This window comes from Neophocaena asiaeorientalis, unplaced genomic scaffold, assembly GCF_003031525.2.
Source record: "Neophocaena asiaeorientalis asiaeorientalis breed wild unplaced genomic scaffold, Neophocaena_asiaeorientalis_V1.1 scaffold226, whole genome shotgun sequence".
NCBI lineage: Eukaryota > Metazoa > Chordata > Mammalia > Artiodactyla > Phocoenidae > Neophocaena > Neophocaena asiaeorientalis.
This window is the reverse complement of record NW_020173037.1, coordinates 4,223,865-4,247,705: the sequence shown is the minus strand read 5'-3', so window position 1 is coordinate 4,247,705 and position 23,841 is coordinate 4,223,865. Positions and strand designations below refer to the sequence as shown.

Below are 23,841 nucleotides of genomic sequence, written 5' to 3'. Positions count from 1 at the left end.
CTTCGTGGTTTTATCCAATTTTGGCAATTGAATACTGCATCCTGATTATCGGTGAACTTTCATCCCCAAGGTATCTAGCTCCTTGGTCTCGTCAAAAGCCAGCCATGGGCTGCGTGGGGTATCTGTCATGAAAGACGTTCTCAACGGAAAATTTAAAATGAAAAAAAATCCTGACGTGTTGAAAACGAACCATTCCATCAATTCTAATACATGCGTAAACACACTTGGGTTTTCTGTCCATTGGATAGGCTTTTCACGCATGGGATAGGTTTTCACGTGAGAATGGTTTATGCATTCTTTCTAAGCTTTACTTTTTTTTTTTTTTTTCTCTGGAGTCTTGAGGGATATGTTTTCTCTCTCTTTGCTTTTATATTCCCGTGGGAATCACAGCTTTGCATCAAAAGAAATCACCTAAGCTATTTTGACAGGATCGGTGTGTGTGTGTGTGTGTGTGTGTGTGTGTGTGTGTGTACACGTGTGTATGACTCGGTATATTTTTATGCAAAGATCAGTTAACTCCATCAAAACACCCTACTGATCGGAGGCAACATTTCCCATAATAATAGTACCCTCAGGTGGATGTGCTGAAAGGCGGGGCAGGAGGGGTTGGTGGCAACAACGGGTCCTACTGAGCTGGCCTGTTCCCTTCAGATGGAGCAGTAGGGTCTCTGGGCTGCTTTTTCCAAAGGCCAGCGGCAGGCTGTCAGCTGATGGAGGGCCAGGCACGCATCCTGATGATGGTCAGACTGCGACCGGTACAGCTCGCTGCCCTACTCCAGGGCGGAGTTTCATTATCACCGCGGCCCGGCTGTTACCCCTGGGTCTGGAGCTTGCGGCCCCTCCAAGCCCTCTTGCTTTACAGGGTGGTTTCGTACTCCAGCCGTTCCTGGATGAGAGCATCGTCTTTGTACTGCAGCCTCGGAGGCGACGGGGAACCTTCAAAGGCTAAAATGGCCTTTCGGAGGCTTCGGTCCAAGACGTGTCTCTCCCATGCTGGGTACCTATTCCTGAACAGGTCAATTTTAATGACAGATTCTTCAATCCGTGGTGGGCGAGAGGACGGGGTGGACGGCGCCGTGGGTCTCACCTGAAACACAGGCACGCACCCGTCCCGCTCTGCGAATTTCTGGTCGCGGTCGCCGGCCACACTGCGGGTGTTGGAGAGGGACCGCAGGGCGCTCGTGGCCACTTCTGGAGACGGCGTGAAGGCAGCGGCGGGGTCCCCACAAGCACAACTTGGGGACCGCCCGAGTCTGGGTCCGTTGGGGTGAAAGAAGGCATAATACATCAGCATAAAAACAACGCCAGTTAAAAAGCTGCTGAATACCACACACAGCGCTGGGATGGCAAATGCGTCCGCGATCTGGGGAGCCTTGTAGAGGTACCAGAGGGCACTCAAGGCCGTGTTTTCCACAAGGATCACAAAATAGTAAATGAAGAGCCTGCAGCGTGTCCTGCCCTCCTTGACGTTGAACCAGCTAAAGATGTAGATGATCCCCACCACCATGTCGAACACGATCTCTTCCCATTTGGTGATACAGAACTCTGTCTCACAGTGGACGATCCAGAAGGTCATGACGCACCAGTGAAGGACGATGAAGATCCCAAAGTAGAGCTGGAAAACCGAGGCGAAGAGCGCGAAGGTGATGACCCTGGCCGCGATGGTGAAGAAGTGCCAGCAGAACTGGAGGACCACAGCCATGTAGCTGATGGGCTTCTTGTCATCACGAGAGTCCCGGAGGGCCTTCTGGTAGGAGGCCAAGGCCCAGGCCAAGGACACGAGGGAGGCGGCCGCTGTGAAACCTGCAAAGGCAAACAGGAAGACAGGCTGTCAAAAGCGAGGTGCACTGTCGTCCCCGGAAAGAAGCCACGTGGGGCTGGGGGCTCAGGGCAGGCTAGTTTCTACCACAGCAAAGCTCTTCATTTCTCTGACTTTTAGCTGGACCAGATGCTCAGATGGGGGTCCTAGGATCTGTCCTCTAAGGGGCCCCAACTATATGGACAAGACATGAGGCTAATGGGAGTGCTCCTGGGGACCAGCATGGAGCCTGGGGCTGACGATGGGACGGGCGTTAGCTTTCTGTGTATTCGCTGTAAAGAGACTGGGGAGGTCCTTTTGTCTGGCGGGAATATGACTGTGGATGGGAGGTGGACAGAACTTGGTTGCTGTTCCATCTTTGCCACTTATGACCTGCATGACTTTGGACAATCATTTAAATTGGCGTCCTCATTCAGAAAGTGGATGATCTCCAGGGCTCCCTGTCAGCTTTGAGAATCTGTGATTGAAAGGGACAAATAATGACAGGAAACTTGAGGGGCTAGTTGGTTCACCTTTCTGCTTCTAAACAAGCATAAGTGTAGTTCATTCACCAAAGAAAGTTAACTGCTTCTTGAAAATAAGAAAAGGGGCCCATGGAATCTCCTTGGCCATGTTTCTTGTGATACCTGGTGTGCAGTCTGTCCTAATATGATCCGAGACTCTTCCTACAGCTTCCTTCCACTCAGAAGAAGAAATGTCTGCTCACCATCACGCACCTCTTATTCTTTCACAAATTAAATATTGTACATAAATCACGTATCAACCACCTTTCTTACTATGCAGTGAGCCCCATTTGGTTAGTATCCCCCCAAAAGTATGTTTCCAAATTAAAAAAATCATTCTTATCGCTCTCCTCCACTTTTGCTCCACCTGCTGTGTCTGAAACGTCACCTCTGTGGTCGTGGTGTGGACCAGGGCTCACCTGAAAACACACCACCTCCTTCAGGAGAGAGCTCTCTGGGGAGTTCCACTTTGTCACTGACACGTCAGGTCAGTCTGCATCGCAGCTGGTTTACTTAATAAGCCGTAACGAGACTTACCAACGCTAACAAAGGTTCTGTGCGTTTTTAAGTCCAGCTGACTTTTCCTCACCAGATCTACTCCTAAACATAGTTCTCCCGCTATGGAATGGGGGTTGCCAACAACTTAGGATGTAATTTGCGCTTTTCTTCTTATACTTTAATAGAGAAAAGCTGTTGTCTATGGTCCTTGAAGAATGAATTTCAAAAAATGACTCTTGTGGGAAAGAGCCACACTGATTGATAGAAAAAACATTCAACCTCGAAAACCATTTCTTACACATTCTCCTTGAGAAAGGTGAACTCCAAAAAACAATTATTGATAAAGAAAATATTTTCCAACAACCCGTCTCATGTCTGCTCCCAATCAAGCCAGCAGAGCATCCACATCTTACACTGGGCCTTCAGGTGTCCTTCCGACCAGCAAAAAGACCTTTCATTACTGCAACCCTCAGGCAGTGTAGGTGACATTCCTAGGTCAGTTAGCCACCAGTGCACAAAGGAGTTGGCGATAATATAACTTCTAGGCAGTGGAAGCACCGACGTCTATTCTAAAGCACCTCCAAGAGTGAGAAGAGAGGGAAGGAGGAAAAGTTACAGAAAGAAGAAACAAGGTGAGAGGATGGGAGATAAAAGGTGATGGAATAATGATGCGAAGGACATACTTATTATCAGTTTCGTGTATGAGAACAAAGCGTAGTGCCATTTGAATGTCAACACCCGTGTGTGGGACACAGAAGCCCTCAGGAGCTCGCTCCTCATTGGCATCATTTGCGACGGGGCGGGTTGCTTCTTGCACAGACTGTGCTCTCCTTATGCATTTGAGCTGTGCACCTGGGCTGCTTCTCCGCCTGCGCGCCCTCCGGGTTTCCACCCGCCCGCATCCTTCGGGACCGCGCGGAGCACAGCGCCACCTTCACGAGGATGGCTGCATTGTTGGTCAGGCTCCAGCCAAGGAAGGAGCGAGCGACTCCATCGGGCAGTCAGATCAGGGTACCAGTTATTGAAGGCTGTTATTCAAAGCAGTGAAAATAGCAAACAACAACAACAACAGACTTTACGTATACAGCATCCTAAAATTATCCGTTGTCGGATTTTACAAGAATTGGAAAATTAGCTTCGTCCAAATTCCCCTGTAATCATCACCCCTTTTATTATTATGCCCTAAAAGAGGAATTCAGCCTGCATTTGACACACCATAAAATTGCTATGACAATATTCTGGCAGTAGAAAAATGAAGACTTTCTATCAGCTTTGCTTTCTATGTATCTTACAATTTAAAAAGTCATTACCAATGGCAAACTCCGTGCCCATCATAACCATTCCCTTCATGAATTATCTGTTTCACAAGAACTAGAATTTCCCTTGTTCATTTGATGGTGATTTTCTTTTTCATCTGTTTAGCAATTAACTTGTATAAGAGAAATATAGGCTTGAACAGAAAATAGTTCTGTTAGAAAATTAGAAAATAATTCTAATAATTTTAGAATTATTCCTCATTACAAATTCACACCCACCATGAAACGCTTTAATTCTTTTGCTTTTTATGCAAATGACATCAGCTCAGTTGTTTCAAATGCCAACGTAGATGTCCTCCACGAGGCACTGTGTTATTATGGGGTAGAATTCTCTAGAACTTCCGAGGCGCTGTGCCGGGACACGGAACTCTAAGTGCTCCTTTAGCCAACAACATATATTTTAACTTTTTATTTGAAAAGAATTGTAAACTTAACAGAAAAATTGCAAGAATGAAAATAGTAATTGGACACATAGATCTTTGCCCAGATTGTCATTTGGCCTCATTTGCTCTATCACTGCCTTCTCTCTCTCTCTCTCTCTCTCTCTCAAACATTTGAAAGTATCGCACACACCACAGCTGCTGTGTTCCAAATTTACAGGTTGAAATCCTACCCCCTAAAGGTGCTGGTATTAGTAGGTGGGGTCTTTGGGAGGCCCTCACGAGCAGGAACCCTGGAGAGAACCCTAACCCTTCTGCCATGTAAGGATATCACGAAGAGTCTTCCACCCAGAAGAGAAGAGGGCTCTCACCAGAACGTTCTGGAACCCTGACTTCCGGCTTCCAGATTCCAGAACTGTGAACAAGATGTTTCTGCTGTTTAGAAGCCACCCAGTCCAGCACAATGATTCTTGACCCTAAAATACACCAGTGTCTCTTCCCTACGAAGAGGGGTATTCTCTTAGATAACCACAGCACATTTATCAACTTCAGTCCATTTAACATTGGTACAATTTTTCTTTTTAATCCACCATCAGTGTTCCATTTTCATCAATTGGCAAACAATGCCCATCACAGGATTCTCCCTCTGGTATAAGATTGAGTCTAGAACCAGGTATTGCATTGGCTTGTCTTATCCATTTAATTTTCTTTAATCTGGAATGTTTGCACAGACTTTTTTTGCCTTTTATTATTTGGCATTTTTTGAAGAGTACAGTACCTAAAAGAGAAAGAGAGAGAGAAAGAGAGAAAGAAAAAGGAAGAAAAAAAGTGTACCTCTGCCTCATTTTGGGTTTGTCTGTCTGTTTCCTCATGGTTATGCGTTCTGAGCTGGAATGCTACAGAAGTGACACTGAACGATATTATTCCCGTCACATCATTAAAATACTAAAATATAAAGATTCCTTCTGCAGTCCTGGGAGGTGTACAGTGGGTCTCATAGTATTTTCTTTCAAAACAATGAATAGCATATAGCTCATGAAAACTTCATTCTAAGGTAAAAAACAGCTCCAGAGGACTCCATGGGATCACGCTATTTATTAAAACGTTAAAAAAGCTGATAAGACCTCAGAGCTTCCCTAGTGCAACAATCTGATTTTAAAGAAAAGAAACCAAGTCTTACTCTCAGGTGTTAAATGATTTATCTACCCTCCCTCCTCTCCCTAATTTGTCTCCAGTGGAAATTATGGAAGAGGTGTGGGCAAAAGTTCTATCATCTGCATTTAAACATTATCTCCTCTTGGAAATAATGGATAAAGGGATTAGGATGGGATATAAGACCCTTGAAATATTACAACCCCAGAGATCATTGTATGTTGAAACCTCTAAACTAGAAGGGGACTACTTCTGGCCCCTGAATGAAATTAGTTCTCTCTAGGAGTATGTTTTATATCAAGCACACCCCCGCCCCCATTCTCTTCCTTCAGATCACTTATCCCAGCTTATAATTATGTTTTATTTTGTGCTTGCTTAATCATTGTGTTTCTTACGGGAGTGGACCTTTAGGTAAGGAAAAGTAGCTGCTTATTTACTTTTCTGTCATTTTGTGCCTTGCATGGTACCTGGCATATATTATGACTTGGAAAGAAGAAAGAAAGAAAGAGAGAGAGAGAAAGAAAGAAGGAAAGACAGGGGGGAGGGAGGGGGGGAAGGAGGGAGGAAGGAAGGAAGGAAAGAAAGAAGAAAGGAAGGATTCTAAATATAGAGTCAGAACCACAGATAGAATGAGACATTCAAAAACTGTGCACCATTCTTCATTGCTCTCCTATTCTGCTTCTTTGCACTTTCATCTGAGCTGCAAATGCCAAACACTGTGAAATGAAACCCGTCCTTCCGTTGTGTCGTTCGTGGCCTGAGTGTAAACAAGTGTTCCTGGGAAAAACCTAGAGAATGCTTTATAGGATTTATAGCCTAATTCCCTGGATGTAGGAGATTCAGGGAATTGAACCAAGTACTCTAATTCTTTGATTCTTCGGCAAACAGAATGAGCCTGTCTCTTTCCTTCTCCCTAGGGAGGGCAGCCCTTCCCCTGCTACAGGCCATCCAAGGGTTAGCCTCAGGGAAACACCTGGCCACTGGCCCATGTTCACGACAAATCTGCAGCTGGTGAGAAGGGCTCTTTTTTTTTTTTTAAAGAAATTATTATTGTGTAAAATTTCAAACATACATAATAGCAGAGAGAATAATAGAACAGGTACACCCTTCATGCCGAATTAACTCCTAGGTCTGAGTTCTGAAATCCATCACGAGGGAAGCGTGAGGTTTGGCCGGCAGGGGGCGCCTCTCGACGGAGCGTTGGCTCGCGCCTTCCTGAATCTTCCTGATGCCCCTCTCCCTCTACTGCGAGACAGAAGAGCTGTGCTGGAAGCTGACTCGCTGATAGCTGATGTTTCTCGGCTCTTCCTGGGAAGCCTGAACTGGTAGCTGTCAGCGCGACTCCCTCTAGCTCAGCTGGTCCCCCAGCCACCTGCCAGCGCTCCCTTTCCCCCGAGACAGGAAATGCTGTGCTCTACCTTGAAAAGCCACATCTCTCCGGTTAATCCCTCCTCATCTTTCAGTTTCCAGTTTAAGCACCATTCCTCTGCTTAGGGAAGCCTGTCCCAGTTCCTAATCTAAGTCCAGCTCCCCTGCTATAAGCGCGCACCACACCTTGTGCTCTGCACACGCACCTCAGCGTGCCAGCAGCATCTCTCTGCTTGGGTACCAATTTCCGAAAATAGCCCATTTGTCATCCAGTAGCTGCTCTCATATTGCCTCCCAATCTGCCCACCATCTCGATCGCAAACTTATTTCCCTTCTTTCCACCCCATTTCTCCATCCTGTCAATTTCAACATGTTTTGGAGGAAATTTTAAGTATTTTCTCACCAATGGTTTGGGAATGGATGATTTACAACTTAACTCTCCTCGTTGTGGAGGCGAGATTATCACATGACCATTCATAACGTATGTAGTCTTTCATCACAAACACGATAACTTTTCCCCCTAAAGTACAGTCCCTGAACAAACAGACAAAATATTGAATTTTAGATGACCACATAATGTTGATTTCTTGCGGTCAAAACAAGTTACGGTTTCCTTTTTTTCCCCTTCTTCACTCAAGTCACAGAAGATAAAACCTACAGCTTTTGACTTTGAGTTCTGAGTTTCTCTTACCCAAAAGAAAGATATACACTCTAAAAAATAAATTTAAAAAAAGGTTACAGTTCCGTTAGTGAGCAGGAGGCACATAATCAGAGACAAAGAAGGAGGGAGTGTTTGTGGGGTCCTTGCTTTTGTGCACAGGGATGAGCTAGGTACCTACAGCCTTTGTCCAATTTAAATTTCATGATGACAGTTTGAGGCAAGCACTGCTTTGCATTCAGGGAAACAGAGACCCAGAGAGAGGCTAAATAACTTGCCCAAGCTGATGTAATTAGCCAGGAGGATAGACATCTGAATTCATGGATTCCAAGCTCTGCACCATGACCATGGACCGGATGGGATCGGCAGCCACAGCAGGTGGGATGCGGTGTGGACAAGTGTGTGAGGTGTAGAACTCGTGGGCCGGTGGGACGGAGATGACCCCAGAATAGTGCCACCCTCAGGGGTCTGACCCCAAAGGCTTCCATCCAGCTGCTCCTTCAGGCTCACCGCGACCACACTTATTCCCAGGCCAAGGGATCCTATTTGGGTTTCTTTGCACAAAATGGATCAGAAGCACAAACACCTAGGAGGAAAATCAGGCCTTTCTTATCTTCGTATTTTCTGGACTAATCAGCCCTCCTAATTTTCCTGAATTTTTTCTTTTTTTTTTGACCACATCACACAGCTTGTGGGATCTCATTTCCCTGACCAGGGATCGAACCCTGGCCCTCGGCAGTAAAATCATGGAGTTTTAACCACTGGACAACCAGGGAATTTCCTTTCCTGATTTTTTTTTAGGCGGACTCTCAACTACTGCGCCACCAGGGAAGCCCTCCTGAATTTTTATCTGTGGAAAAATGTTGCCCAATTCAAGAGTAGCTGGTCATGAAACCAGAAAGGTTTTCCATTTCTTCAGCATGTTTAGAGCTTGTCTCTTAGTTACAGAGATAAAAGCAGGAGATCCACTTGGCTGGACTCTTATTGAATTCACCTAGTTGAAAGAATGTAATAATTGAAAAAATGTAAAACCCCCTATGCTGTGATCTTTGTGGAGTGAGGTGAAGGGAAGGAAAGTAATACAAACTTCACTGGGTCTAAGACGTTCGAAATCTTCTTGCATTGAAACCATTTTATCTCTGCTTTAAACCTTGTAATAGCTGTGATTAAAAATATTTAAATGCTTTAATATGTTTAATTTTGGTAGGGATACACACTCTCCTCGTAATCCATCCTGAGGATTTCAGCTTCTCTGCAAGGCAAATTTAAGGCTGCTAAGGAGTTGATAAGGGAAACACTGAATTGAAATTTTAAAAAGTATTTTAATAGGAAAGCAGTTGAAGAAAGTTGTTGGAAGAAGCAAAGTGTCTCTCCTCCTTAAGAAATGTGGAAAGTAATTGCCTTCTGATTGGAAAAAAAAAATCTTAGGTGATCTCACATAGCTTCAGCTCATCTTAATTTTTAAATTATTTTTAGATGAAAAGAAAAATCCCAAGAAGGCAAGCATTCTGTGTGTAGGAATTTGAAAACATCTAATAGTTCTTCTCTAGGAAAAAATTCTGTATTTAGGAGAAGGTGAGAAGTCACCATTCTTTGTACAGTATTACAAATTGCAAGATTAAATTTATATTGAAAATAAAAAGATGATAGAAATGACTACTCAAAAGACATAAAATAAGTAACCCGAGATGCCCAGTAGAATTAAATTTTTCTTTAGAGTAAGTTTATTTTCCATACCATATTTTTTACTATCAATCACTCTATTTTTTTCTTATAGATTAAAAATTTTTTATTTATTTATTTTATTTTTGGCTGCTTTGGGTCTTCATTTCTGCACTCGGGCTTTCTCTAGTTGCAGCGAGCGGGGTCTGCTCTTCGTTGCGGTGCGCGGGCTTCTCATTGTGGTGGCTTCTCTTGTTGCGGAGCACGGGCTCTAGGCACGTGGCTTCAGTAGTTGTGGCTCGTGGGCTCTAGAACACAGGCTGAGTAGTTGTGGCGCACGGGCTTAGCTGCTCCGTGGCATGTGGGATCTTCCCAGACCAGGGCGCAAACCCGTGTCCCCTTCACTGGCAGGCAGATTCTTAACCGCTGTGCCGCCAGGGAAGTCCTCTATTTTTTTCTAGAAGTTTTCGTCTGTTGGATGGTAGGAGGTGTAGTGGGGCAAAATGAAGAGAAACGAAAATGCCAAAAACAGGGACAGAGACAGGCAGACAGCAGCTGTAACCTTGTCTCACCTGGCAAACAGGGACACGGATGGACAAGAGCAAAATTAAAATAATAATTTTTTAAAAAACCGATATGTATCAAACTTCTCTGTGGTTGACTTTCCACATTGTTTAGCCCCTTTATTCCTCACAGCATCACTTCTTGAATGTAAGTATTTTGCCCATTTTACAGATGGGGAAACTGAGGCTCAGAAAGATGAAATATTCTTATCAAAGGGCGGCAAACTTTTTCTGTAAACATAAGAAATATTTGGGGTTTTGTAGGTCGTATGGCTCTCTGTCAGAAGAGTTCAACTTTGCCCTTGTAGGGAGAAAGCAGCCATAGACAATACTTAAACAGAAGAAAAAGTAGGTGATGGGCTGAATTTGGTCCATGGGCCTTAGCTTCCCAAACCCTCAGCTGACCCGTGGACACATTTTTAACAAGTAGCAGAGTTAGGATTTATACCCACATTTTTCTGACTTTAAACTCCCTAAACTCATTGAAACATTTTGGACCAATGATGAAACCTGGTAACTTTGGGAACACTTTCTGAGGTGGCTATAGTGTGATCGCTGTCTGGATTAAAGCCCAGAGGCCCCGTCAACATTCACCCAACCAAAGAAATGAAGCTACAGGACTGCACTGTTGCACGGTATCCTGTACATAGGATGACATCTGGGCATGAACAGTCGACTGTAAAGTTATCTAATCAGGAGCACGAATGCCACACCTCAGTAAGCTTAATCATTTCCAGAAAAGCAGGTAGGCATCTGCAAAGTGAAAGGGCAAGACGGCTCCCTGGTTCAGGCGGTTCCCCACCTGTGGACAGACCAGCTCCTGCTACTGGTGAGGCCCCAACCGTACCAGTGGAAGCGTCTGAGGCAGAGTCTTTGGCTGTTTCTCTTCCCTTGTGTCCCAAGGTGCTTCTGCAGTCTGCCATGCATGTAAATGTGATGGCCCGCATGCCACCAATCACCTGCTAGTGTCACCAGTATAGACAATTACTGGCCTGTTTAGAAGGATCTGTGATTCAGGGCATCCCTGGGAGAGTGACAGAGTCTGGGTCCCCGGGATTTAAAATCAAGTATTAATTCTAATGAAGGCTGCTGTCTACGCACCCACATTCAGAGTTATTCATGCTTAGAGAACTTGGAAGGGGGCCCAGAGGATACAAAATGGTGACACTAACCCAGGGTAAATAGAATTAACAAGAGTGAAGCACGCAGGGGCGGCAGGTGGCCGGTGTCGGGTGGGTGGCGAGGTGGGAACAGAGCCAAAGATGTGTTCTGGGAGGGCGGGGCGTTGGCATGTGAGGCTCGCGGTGACATGAGGAGGCGTAAATATTTGTGTCTCTGGACACAAGAGCCAAGAAGGTCTTTTCTGGTAGCAGAGTTGAGAATCTGCCTACATGGAAGAGAAGAAGGTGAAAAGAATGCCCATGATGGAAAAGGGTCCAAAGCGGAGACCTGGGAGGACACACCAGCCGGCCTGTGTGTGGACACGTGTGTCTGGTGCCTTCGGCCAATGATAGGAGGATAACAGGGTTGCATCCTGAAGGCCCAGACCCAGGTCCTCCCCTGCTTCCCTCCTCTCTGTCCCTCCCTCCACGCTTTCCTCTGACAAACACTGGCACCTGTTAAGTGCCGGTCGCTGAGGACACAAACGCAAGTCCCTAGAGGGACAGCACGTGGGCGGGGGAAAGAGACATACTCCAACGTGGTGAGCAGAGTGCAGAGGAGAGAAACAGACTGTACCCCGAGGGGGGACAGCCCAGCCAGGAGTCGAAGCTGAAGGTGTGGCCGAGGCTGGAGTGAGGGCGTTTGAGCAGCGGAGAGCTGGCCAGGGAAGCCAGGAGACCGTGGACGTGACACGCCAGGCAGGAGGATGGGGGCCTTGCCTGGGAGCCAACGGCTCCTTCAGGAGCCTGGCAGTGAGGCGCGTGTGAGCCCTGAGTGGCTGGGAGACACCCCCGGCAGAGGTGGGGGGCTTGGCAACACATCCATGAAAATGGGGGGAAACTCTACCTACTGACCCTGAGCCTCTGCGCGAGTCACCCGATTACACCTGTTCTTCACAGGTGTGAGTGAGGGTCCATGAACTTGTGCTCTTTAAAGTATTGGTGAGCAGAAAACTCTCTACAGAAATAGGATTAGCCTCTCCAAAGCCTAGCTTTCCTCTTAATTTTGCACCCTCTGCCCCCTCCCCAGGAGCTCTTTTATGCCTGGTTTCTTACTGAAGGAGGTTGGCTTCAAGAGAATAACAGGACAGAGAAAGAATAGAATAGGAGGTACAATTTATAGCGTAAAGACTTTTTCTCTTTACAGATACGAAAGCAATTCTTTTGACAGGATCCAGTTTCTAAAAGTCACTAGGAAATAGGAGGAAAAAATAGTTGGCATTTCCTACATAGGTGGAATATGTACTTCATTTTATTTGGATTAAAAGCAGGTAAGATGGAAGCCACTCAGTTGAAGGAAGGAGGGGAGGTGGAGATACGGTGTCAGGGGTGCAGGAAAGTCTGAGGCAGGAACAGGTCTCCGTGGCCCCATCTTGAGAAACCCAGGTGATGGGGACAGTGTTGGTCACAGGATTTCCCTTAACTGTGTACAAGAAGGGAGGCTCCCTGCAGGAGGGCAGGGCGCGGCCCGGGGCCCTCCCGAGAACGCAGAGGGGGCTGTGCGAGAAGGTCCGGGACCAGGGGTCGGGGGGAGCAGCTGCCCCCAGACCGCCTTGAGGCCCTCGGGAAGGACAACGGACTCCATTTATCTGCTTTCCATTGCTTCTTTCCGCTCGCTTCATTCCTCAAACAATTTCTGGCGGAAATGGATGTCCTTTCAAATAAAAGCCCTTTTCACACCATGATGTAGCGTTCTCGAAGGATCCCCAACGTCGAATTGTGGGGCTCCTGCGGGCTTCAGGAAAGAGGCCTTTTGGGGGGTGAGGGCTGGAGCCCCCGCTTCTGCTCTCATTTCCCGGCGCCCTGTCCTTCGCGTTGCCTGCGTTTTCACTCTGCAAGGAAGAGGCCGGCTTGCGCTGGGACCATTTAATAATGCAGCAGTAAATTGTGCCTTCCAGCCTCGCCAGGCCTTTCTGGGTGATTTACAAGAAATGACTCGATACCCCGAGGCCTGGGATTTGTAGCATTATCTGCTCTCACGGCGGGGCTGGCTCAGAGAAAGGCGACCCGCCAGGAAGGGGGTGGGGGGCGGCGCAGGGGCGCAGAGCCAGGGAGCGGGGCCTCGCAGCCGCCCCCCGCATCGCCCGGCGTCTCCGCCGTCCCGGTCTTCCGTGCTGGCCGGCGGTGGGACCCTCCGTGCTCTGTGAGCATCTAATGCTGCGCGAAGAGTGCCTGGGGGAGGGGAGGCACCGCGACTCCTGTCCCTGCGCTGGAGCTGCCGACAGCTCACATCGCCCGGCTCCGGAGTCAGGAGGCGGCGGATGGAGGGTTTTGCCTCGGGCCTGCCGGGCCTGGAGCAAGTTGACGCCCCTCCTTTCCCACCTGCTGGGCCCCCTGCGTCAGGACCCCATCGGGCACAGCCTCCCACCGGGTCCTTCCCATCTCCATCGCCCACCCATAATCGGTGCTCATTTGTGGTTAAAGGGAACTGCCCACAAAGGGCATCTGATCAGATCTCTCCACAGATGAAAACCCTTCAGGGGCTTCCGGCTGCCCTGCCCATAACCAGGTATCAAGCCCTTCCAGGACATGCCCTTTGAAGACCCTCCGGTTCTCTCCTGCTCTGACAGTCCAAGGAGACCAAATAATAATAGTTTAGTCATTGAGCATAGTCAAGGACCTGTAGTTCCTCCTTAAGGGCTATGGATAACATTCTAAGCTGCATGCTGGGAGCTGTCTTACAGCTACTGAAACCCTCACCAGGTGGAAGAAGGTAACTACATGATGACCAGGCTGTAGCAGCCGTGACAGAAGCTGCCACAATTCCAAGAATTGGCCTCAGAGAAATGGGAACAAACCAACGCTGGAACTGAAGATTACCTGTACCTAAAACAATCGAGATGATGTTGGTCAGACCACTGATGACCAATTTCAAGATGCCTGTCAGAGCTGCCTGTGCCGTTTCTGCGTGCCTCCCTCCACCTATAAAAGTTTCTGCCCACTGATTGTCGGCATGGGGCGGGCGGAGTTGGCCTTTGGACAGGAGTCCCCCTCGTTTGCCCACATCCAAAATAAAGCAAACTTACTTTCCAACAACCTTGCCTCTTCGTTGGCTTTTGAGCGGTGAGCAGCTGGACACCACTTTTGGTTACACTTGGGCCTCTGTGTCCAGCCCACCTGGCAGACTCCTTCCTCCCTTCCTTCAGCGTCTACCACCGCAGGGGAACCGCCATGCTGCCCCCCTCCACCATGTAAGACACCGAGGGGGGAGCCTGTCTGCCCCTGGGTGCTGTGCTGTGGCTTAATCACACGGACAGACTAGACTCAATCTGAGGACTGAGGCTAGGAATTGGGGAGAGTGGCTGTGAATGCACTTTGTAAACTGTAAGGGTTTTACAAATATTAGGGGTTGTCTCCAGTGCTCAAAAAATAAAATCCAAAGGAGAGAACCTCACAGTCTGGATATACTGAGGAACATTGTGAGATTTCTTTTAATACTTCTCTGGGTGTGAGCGATACCTTCTTGTCCAAAAGGTAGACTATCAGGCCTGTCAAGGATTATTCTGGTCTCAGATGAGAAAATGTCCAGCACTTTGGGAGATCTTAAAACTTGTGAAGGATACCCGGCTTCCAGGTCCTCTGGCCAGGGGTGCAGAGAACAATCCAACCAACCCTTTTTAGTATAACCTTATTTTAGAAATAAGTGAGCCTTTCACCAGCTCAGGTAAGCTAGTTCCATGTGCACCTTACACGATTATAGCAAGGCTCTTCCCAACAACTACTTTTACGAGTACGAGGGTCACCTTTTAGCCGATCTGTCATATTTTGAGGGTGCCCTCAATATTTTGAACCAAAAAACTCTGTCTGGGAAGCCACATTTACTTGAAATGACTTATGTCACTGCTAGTTTGGGATGATTATGGAGATTTAACAACAAAATCACTAAAAAGATATAGAAAAAGAAAGGATAAAAAGAAAGGAAAAGCAGGGGGAAAGGAGGCAAAAAATTTAACTCAAATTAGAAATTATTCCTGGAAGTATGAGTTCACAGCTAAGTTTTGGCTTTGACAGGGTTGAAGGCAAGCTACCCCAGAATATGACACCTTGGCAAACTGAATATTTCAGACTGAAAGAACTTGAGAAACAGCAGGTACAGAAAGAAGTTTCTGACCTTTTCCTGAAGCTGGTCATGAGAGCCTCACATGAGAGGTGGCCTCTCCATCCCAAGAGGAAAGGAGCATCCTTATCTCCAAAGACGGAGGGACTCAGAGAGGAGGCAGAATGAACAGGCCGTGCTAAGTCTCCCCCAGTTTACTGCATACACATAGCTTATACCCCATTTGTCCTTTCACGTTTTCCCATGACTTCCCCATCTTCATCAAACCCAGTATCAAAACACGCAGGTTTTTCCGCTTCTTCATGTCTTCACACCCTTCATGAGGATGAAGGTTCATGTGTCACGTAAAACATTTATTAGATAAATGTGTAAGCTTTTCTCTCGTTAATCCGTCTATCGTTATAGGGGCCCCAGCCAAGAACTTAGAAGGGAGGAAGGAAAAGATATTTTTCAGGTCCTACAGCTCTTACAAATCAGCTTTTGAAAGCAACACAGTAAGTGGTTATGAAGATCGCTAATAGCAAACGAGAACCGGCGTCAGGGGACAGTAGGCGGACTCCCAACCACTGCGCCACCAGGGAAGCCCTCGGAATCTGTCTTAAACAGAAGGGAGGAGGGGCAGGGCTCCCGAAACTGTGCTGGATGACTAAGAAATGGTGACGAAACAAAAAGGTACAGTTTCTCAACCTATACAACATTTGACACGCATGTGTGATTAAACTGAGTTAAATAGTATGAATAGACATTCAGCTATTTCATCTCCATCCCCCAAAGTTTATATATTTAAATTGGCTTCAAAGCTATTTTAGATCTTCTCCTTTCATTGACAAAATGGAGAATTGCTTTATATAAAGAAGCACCTCAGAGGGCTTCCCTGGTGGCGCAGTGGCTGAGAGTCCGCCTGCCAATGCGGGGGACGCGGGTTCGTGCCCCGGTCCGGGAAGATCCCGCATGCCGCGGGGCGGCTGGGCCCTAGAGCCATGGCCGCTGAGCCTGCGTGTCCGGAGCCTGCGTTCCGCAACGGGAGAGGCCACGACAGTGAGAGGCACCTCAGAATCAGGTAAATACACGAATCCCCAGTTCGGTCTGTAGCCTGAATTTGGAGCACCTTTAGAGGCCCAGGTAAATTAGTAGTAATGACCCCTTCATGATCACTTTTCACACTATTGTGCTTCTTTTGAGATTCCTTTGTACTTCACTCGTTCAATTCCACAGACATTTACGGGGGCCCTCCTAGCCTACCTTGGTTCTGCCCTAGGCTAAGGCTGAGAACTCCAGGGAGATCCTCGTGCACCTCTCTGGAATCTTTTGGATGTCTGACCCCTGGACTTCCATCACGTTTCCCCCTCTGACTCCTCTGTGATGCCTGAGCCAGCCCCTTTGGAAAGCCTATCCTGCCCTCTCCCCACTGGCTAGAAGCTCCATTTCTGTGTCCCTTACCTCCTCACTACACCTTGATTTCAATTTTCGAGCCGTTTATTAGCCTTCTCTTTTTGTGAGCTCCACGGAAGGTAGGGACTGAGCCCTATTGATTGTTATACTCCCAGAGACTTGAAAAATGCCGAGCACACTTGATAATTACTAGATAAATAGCACTGAATTGAACTGAACTGAACTCGGATTTGCTCTAAATTGGGGTATTGTATATGGATGCCGTTCTCGCCTGTAAGAAAGAGATACAAATGCCCTGGATCTGGGACCGTTAATTAGTGTCCCGGGGCTGAGCTCACCCTCAGGCACAGACTACGTGAACCGCGAATCATCAAGATTCCAATGTGCATTCCTTCCTTGACCAAGACATGTCCCTAATGGAACAGAAGTAAATTAAATGCATGCCATCACCATGTGCAAAGGTTTTTCAATTAGGATTTTGTATGCCAGCAAGCAGTTAAAGGACAGTCATTTCCCAAGGCAGAGGCCTTTAAACGGAAGTGAGCAATTCCAGATGCAAGGTTCTCTCGAAATCTTCTAAAACTGACCAGAAGAAATTACCTGAAGGTTTCTAAAATACATATAAGGGTGCTTTTGATTGCATGAAGGGTACTAAAGTCTGAGTTCTCAGCAGAAACTCTGGGATTATATGTGTCTTAGAATTCTTCAGTTAGTACAATACCAGGAACTGTACAATTTGGAGATAGTGATATACAAGTGGTCCAAGAGTCATGACAATTACATGACCGCTCTGAAACCAATCTATTTCAGTTTATTCGGAGTGGTAAACTTGTAAAAAAGACTTGAAGCAGATAATTATAAAATAAACATAGCTAAGGAAATGATTAATAGAGAATAAGAAAAAAATAAGAGTGACACCACAACCCTAGGCTAATATGATTATTCTAATCGAACACTTCAATTTATGTTTGAGCTTCCAAGAAGCCAAAGTAAAAAAATGAGTTAAATAATGAAATACTAATTAATTATAAGATTGATATACAAATACATAATATGTAAATATTAATTAATAGTTAAATAATTCTCAGTGTCGGATAAAAGCAAGTCGTACTTATCATGGTAAAATATTCTAGAAGCGGTGAGCCAGTAAAGTCACTGTATTCTCATGGGCTAAGTGCTGGGTTCACACAGCCTGTGGTTTCCATTACAGACTTCACCAAAAATCTAAGACAGCTTATATATGCAGTAGGTCTGTTCTGCATGGACTTTTCCCCTCAGGAAAGGAGAAAGGGCAGAATGGTCTTAAGATATGAATCAAGCATGGCATGAAACCAGCTTTTATCAGAGATTAGTAGGGAAAAGGGATGTAAACCATGGACAGATAGTGAAGCGGGGTGCGTGTAATGTGGTCTCCACTTTGCAAAAAAGATGAGATTTTAAACAAAATCGGTGTTCTCTGTAAGGTGGAAGGTAGGGAGTTGGCCTTTCTAAGGCTTCAGCAAGGTGCTTCATAGGACACTGAGAGAAGGCAGACAAGGAAACACTGCAGCTGCTGCTGAGGGCAGCGATGGAATGAGGCCTTGCAGGGCGGGCCTACGGTGCACGCTTGACACTCCGCTGTTCCTTCTGACTGAGGTCCTGAGTGGGGACACTGGCAACTGGTGTGTGATTTCCAATGTGAGCCCTTCAGGACCATATCTCTTTGATCTCTAGGCAGCAGAGACCCCAGACCGACTCAGCGGTCCTTCCTCTGCATTACCCGCTTTCCTAAGCCCCTTTGGGATGCCCTGTGGTTCGGCAGAGTTACATCTGCATCTCACGCATTCATGGCAGGGGGAACACAAAAACTTTTATCAGGATACAGGCTGTGCTTTGGGAGGACAATTGAATTTTGCCCTTACGTTGTCCCAGGGCTATGAAAAGGGGCTACTGGTTTGTTGAAAGCAAACACAAGTTGTACAAATCCATATTGGATAATGTACACCCCATATGACCAAACATGATAGCCCTGGAAACAGTTGCTTAAAAAGTTTAAATATATATTTTGATATAAGAAGATTATTTAACGTGTGGTGGACATGGTCTGAATCAGAACAGATTATTTCAAGCGTCTTCTTTAGCTTTGCTAAGATTTGTTTTTGAAGAAACATCAGGTGCTGAACAACCAGAAAGAAGACCAATAAGGAACTAGAGGACTTGAACAATCAAGGTACCAACTGGACCTAACAAACATAAACATATAAACAGACATGTTCCGACATAAACAGAACACTCCACCCAATGACAGTAGAATACACATTTTTCTCTAGGGTGTGTGAAACATTCTCCAGGGTAGACTACATGTTAGGCCACAAAACAAGTCCTAGTAAATTAAAAAAGATTAAAATTATACAAAATATCTTTTCTGCTTACAAGGGAATGAAAGTAAAAATCAATAGTAGAAGGGAAACTAGAAAATTCATAAATATGTGAAAATTAAACAGTACAATGTGTCACAGAAGAAATCATGAGGGAAATTAGAAAATACCTTGAGGCAAATGAAAAGAAAAACAAAGCATATCAAAAATCATGGAATGCAATGAAGCAGTGCAAAGAGAAAATTTATACCTGTAAATGCTTACACTGAAAAAGGAGAAAGATCTCAAAACAACAAGCTCCCTTTACACCTTAAGGAACTAGGAAAAGAAGAACAAACTAAACCCAAAGGTAGCAGGAGAAAATAATAAAAATTAGCACAGAGGTAAATAAAATAGAGAATAGGAAAACAATAGGAAAAACATCAATGAAACCAGAAGCTGGTTCTTTGAAAAGATAAAAATAAGTTGACCAACCTTTAGCTGGACTGACTGAAAAAAAGAGAGAAACAAATTATTAATATTAGAAATGAAAGTGGGAACATTATTACTGATTTTATGGAGCTAAAAAAGATTATAACAGACTACTATGAATAACTGTATACCAACAAACTGAATAACCTATAGATGAAATAGACCAAGTCCTAGAAATGCACAGCCTCCTCAGATTGAATCATGAAGAAACAGAATATCTGCATAGACCTATACAACTGTAAGGGGATTTAATCGGTAATCAGTAACCCCCCAACAACTCTCCCCACCCCCCCGCCTCCCCAGAGCTGATGGTTTCATTGGTGAAATACACCAAATACTAAAACAAAACCAAACAAAACCAGCAACCCTTCTCAAAGGCTTCCAAAAAATTGAAGAGGAGGAAATACTTCCCTTCATTCTACGAGGTCAGGTCAAGATTACCCTGACACTGAAGTCAAAGATACACCAAGAAAATTACACACCAATATCCCTGATAAATACTGATGCAAAATGTCCTCAACAAAAGGCTAGAAAACTGAATTCAGCAGCGTATTAAAAGGATTATACAACACAACCAAGTGGCATTTGTTTCTGGAATGCAAGGATGGTTTAATACATGAAAACCAGTCCACGTAATACACTACATAAATAGAATGAAGGAAAAGGAAACCCACATGATCATCTCAGATGATTCAGAAAAAGCATGTGGCAAAAGTCAGCACTCTTTCACGCTTAAAAGACACACTCAACGCACTAGGAATAGAAGGAGACTACCTCAACATAATGAAGGCCACATGTGAAAAGCCCACAGGTAACATCGTACTCAATGGCGAAAGATAGAGAACTTTTCCTCCAAGATCAGGAATAAAATAAGGATGCCTACTTTTGCCACTTCTACTCAACATAGGATTGGAAGTTCCAACCAGAGTGATTAGGTAAGAAAAAGAAAGAAAAGGCAACCAAACCGGATAGAGAAAAGTAAAACTATCTCTGTTCACAGGTGACATATGTGGAAAACCCTAAAGATCTCACACACACACAAAGAAACTGCTAGAACTAATACATTAATTGAACAAAGTTGGAGGATACAAAATCAACATATAAAAATCAGTCGCCTTTCTATGCACTAACAATGAACCACCCGAAAAGGGGAGGAGGCATGGGGAGTTATTGTTTCACGTGTACAGAGTTTCCATTTGGGAAGATGAGAAAGTTCTAGGGATGGACAGTGGTGACGGTTGCACAGCAACGTGAATAGACTTAATACCACTGAACCATACACTTAAAAATGGTTAAGATGGTACATTTTATGCTTTGTGCATTTTATCGCAACAAAAACAATCAGGTGCTGTTCCCAGCTAAACTGAACCATTAAAGCAGACGTTGCACAGCATATCCTGAGTATTGCACCTTGTCTGTGTCACTTAATTAGTTACCTGCCGGGAACCCAAAGTTATTTGGGTTTGAAACCCACGTAATTCCACCTTGATCTCTCCTATTTCTATCCTTTTGCTAGCACCTGCCCGTGGGGCGAATAGCTGTTCTTAGTTACCTGTGGGAACGTGTGGTAGAATGGCGAGAGGTTGGATTTGGGACCTGTGTTTAGACTTAGAATTGAATGCTAGCTCTGCCCTCACGAGCCCTATGGCACGTGGAGCTTCAGTTTTCTTATTCGTGAGATAGGGTTAATAACAGTAATTTCATAGGACTTTGGGAGGCTTAGATGAGACTGTAAATACAAAAGCACCTAGTATGGGCCTGTGGGCACCAGAGGGTTCAGCAAATGCTGGCTTCCTTCTTCTTTTGCTTCCGTGAGTGAAGAGTCTTCCTGTGCAAGGGAATGATGCCCGTGCCACGCAATTTTCACACGTTAGTGGTGGGAGAGGACAGGAAGAGTGGTTTTAGTGGTTTGCATAAGGGTGTCCTGTGGTTAGCTAAACTGTAAGGTCCTGGATGACAAGGACTGGCCGTCTTTGTCTTTCATCTATAGGTCTAACACGCTGCTTAATAAATGCTTAGAGAATAATGCGTGAATTTTGTCAACGTGGCAAGACAAGCATCAAAATGACATTCACCTAGCTTTGATGACAGGGAGGGAAAAAATAGGTCATCTGGACGCTTAGGAATAGAATACGGCTTGCAGTGCTGCTGAAGATAAGACTTTAGGCTTGCAGAAATCCGGAGAAAAATTAAAGCTAGAAAGAAAAATAGAACTCAAGGATTAAGAACTTATTATTCATTTTTTCCTTCTTGCTGCAATGTTCTCACTTCTTTACGTTTTTTGGCCCAATTTTCAGGAGCAGATGCTTTTCCCAGGACCTCTGACCAAATTGCTCCCAAACCTACCCCTCCTCCGTGGGCCACAGAGCCTTCTGGGGGTGACATTTTGGGCAGGAACAGCGTTTCTTCTTACCTCTACTCTCAAATTCTAGAGAAGTAGCGTGGAAGAAATGAAAGAAGAAAATGAATGCTATTGTATCTTTGACTCTATTATTTTTCTTCCCTCTTACTTTCAAGAGATCGGCATGCTCTGTTTCCTACAGAGATGAGGAAAGCACACCCAGGGACTGATAAACTCAGAACTGGAGGAAAGTCTCTGGGCTCCATCCCGAATTCCAGCTGTAGCCCAGACCAAAGAAAACAAACTCAGAAAGAAAAACCGTGGGCTAGAGACGGAGCAACAGCTGGATATTTAGCCGACCACTGTGTAAATACATAATTAGAGACCAAATTAGTGTTATTAGTGCAGGATGGCTCTCCCTGCCAAGCTGCTGCCATCAGTCACTTTAAATGCTCTCCCCATCATCTTTGCAAGTTTCCGCTTCTGGCCTGACTGGTCCCAGGGACCTTCCCACAATAGGCCACTGCAGAGGTGGAGAGTGAGCTCTCTCTGCTTGTTAACTGACTACCCTTCAGGAACACGTTTCAGGTTCTTAACCTGTAAATTTGCAAAGATAATACCAGAAAAGATAAGACGAAGCCCTCTGGAGCTGAAAAACTCTGCTCCCAGGGTCCCAAGGACTAACCGATGTGTGTCACATGGTAGGCAGGAAGTGCTTTTCAAACAGCAGGAAGGATAATATTGAGAGAAAGTTGCCTTAATTTAAGGACCATGTTAATAACCCATTTCTTTAATGAACCTCTATACTCCAGGCATTTAAAATAATGATAATGTCTCCTTGATCTCAAGTAATAGTATTTTGCAGTGATTTTTCATATATTATCTTAGTGCAGACGGTGGTTTGATATTTTTCACGTGTGGTGTTTAACCTTTGTGCCTATAGTTTCCATAAGATGACTATCTAGAAGTCAGTCAACGCCCCTCTGGTGTCTGAAGATATTAGTTAAAGTTTCCTCATCTAAACAGAAGATGACCAAATAAAATAAGATGGCATTTTATCTTATGTTTGATTCAAATAGCAGATAAATTTGCGGAGGCTTTATTTATGGCCAGTGAATTCTTCTTTCTCACACTAAGTTTTGCCACCTAGGAAGGGCCTAGAATAGTCCAGTGGTTCCAAGCAGGGTCTCCTAGGCACGCTGCCTGGATGGAATCCTGGTGCTGTGACATTAGGCAAGTCACTTCCCATCTCTGATCTCAATTTTCTCATCTACAAAATGGGCACTCACTTATGCAGCAAATTTTCGTGAACACCCACTTGCAAGTTTCCAACTCTAGGGATGCATCAGTGAGCAAACCCTAACACGCCCTGCTCTCCTAGAGCTTAGATTTTATGGAGAGAGGATGCCATAAATACCTAATCATGAGGGTGAACGTGTTCTGAAGAAAATCAAAGCGGGGAAGGGGGACGGAGAAGGATGGGTGGGAAGGCTAGTTCTCCAGGGTGGGTGGGAAGCCCCCCCCAGGATGGCATTTGGCAGAGCTCCTGGAGACCTCAGCCCTGCGGGGTCTGCGGGGGGCAACTGTGCAGAGGGAAGAAGCGGTCGTTGCAAAGTGCTGAGATGGGGCTGCCTGCACGTTAGAGGAACAGCAAGGAGGCGGGCTGGGCAGTGCGACCCAGGGCAAAGTGAAAACGGGGGATGCTGGCCGGAGCGGAGCGCCACCTGCCCTTTCCATGGGAGGTCATCGCACCTGCCACAGACCCGAGAGCCCGAGACTGCGGCCTCCCCGGCCCGGAGCGCGCGGCGCTGGAGGCGCGCCGGGGCCAGAGCCTGGAGGTTTCGGGGGCGCGCGGCCACCCAGGGCTCCCCTCGCCCTACCCAGGTCCCGCCGCGATCGGGGCGACTGGGGAGCGCGGCCTTCCTTCCCGGGGCGAGGGGACCAGGTTGGTCCAATGGGGACGGAGCGGCTGGGCGGGTCCCAGGGGGCCGGGGGCGGTGAGAGCGCATCCCCGGGGGCGGGTCCAGTGGGCGGCGGCGTTACCGGCCTTCGCTTACCCGACACCCATCCCGAGATCAAATCGTGAAAAATAACAGCGCGCAAAGCGTGAAACCCCGAGCCGGGGCCCTGCGGAGCGGGCCTGG

At 46.1% G+C, this 23,841-nt stretch overlaps 1 protein-coding gene across 1 annotated transcript in view; it reads right to left on the bottom strand.

Moving 5' to 3' along the window:
- Positions 1-856: 856 nt before the first annotated feature.
- Positions 857-23,841, bottom strand: part of XKR4 (XK related 4) — a gene marked incomplete at its 5' end in the record, with an annotated part of 313,003 nt that continues 290,018 nt past the window's right edge. The window contains one exon of the mRNA XM_024742563.1: positions 857-1,803. Coding sequence (XP_024598331.1) covers positions 857-1,803 — 947 coding nt within the window. The remainder of the gene's footprint in view (positions 1,804-23,841) is intronic.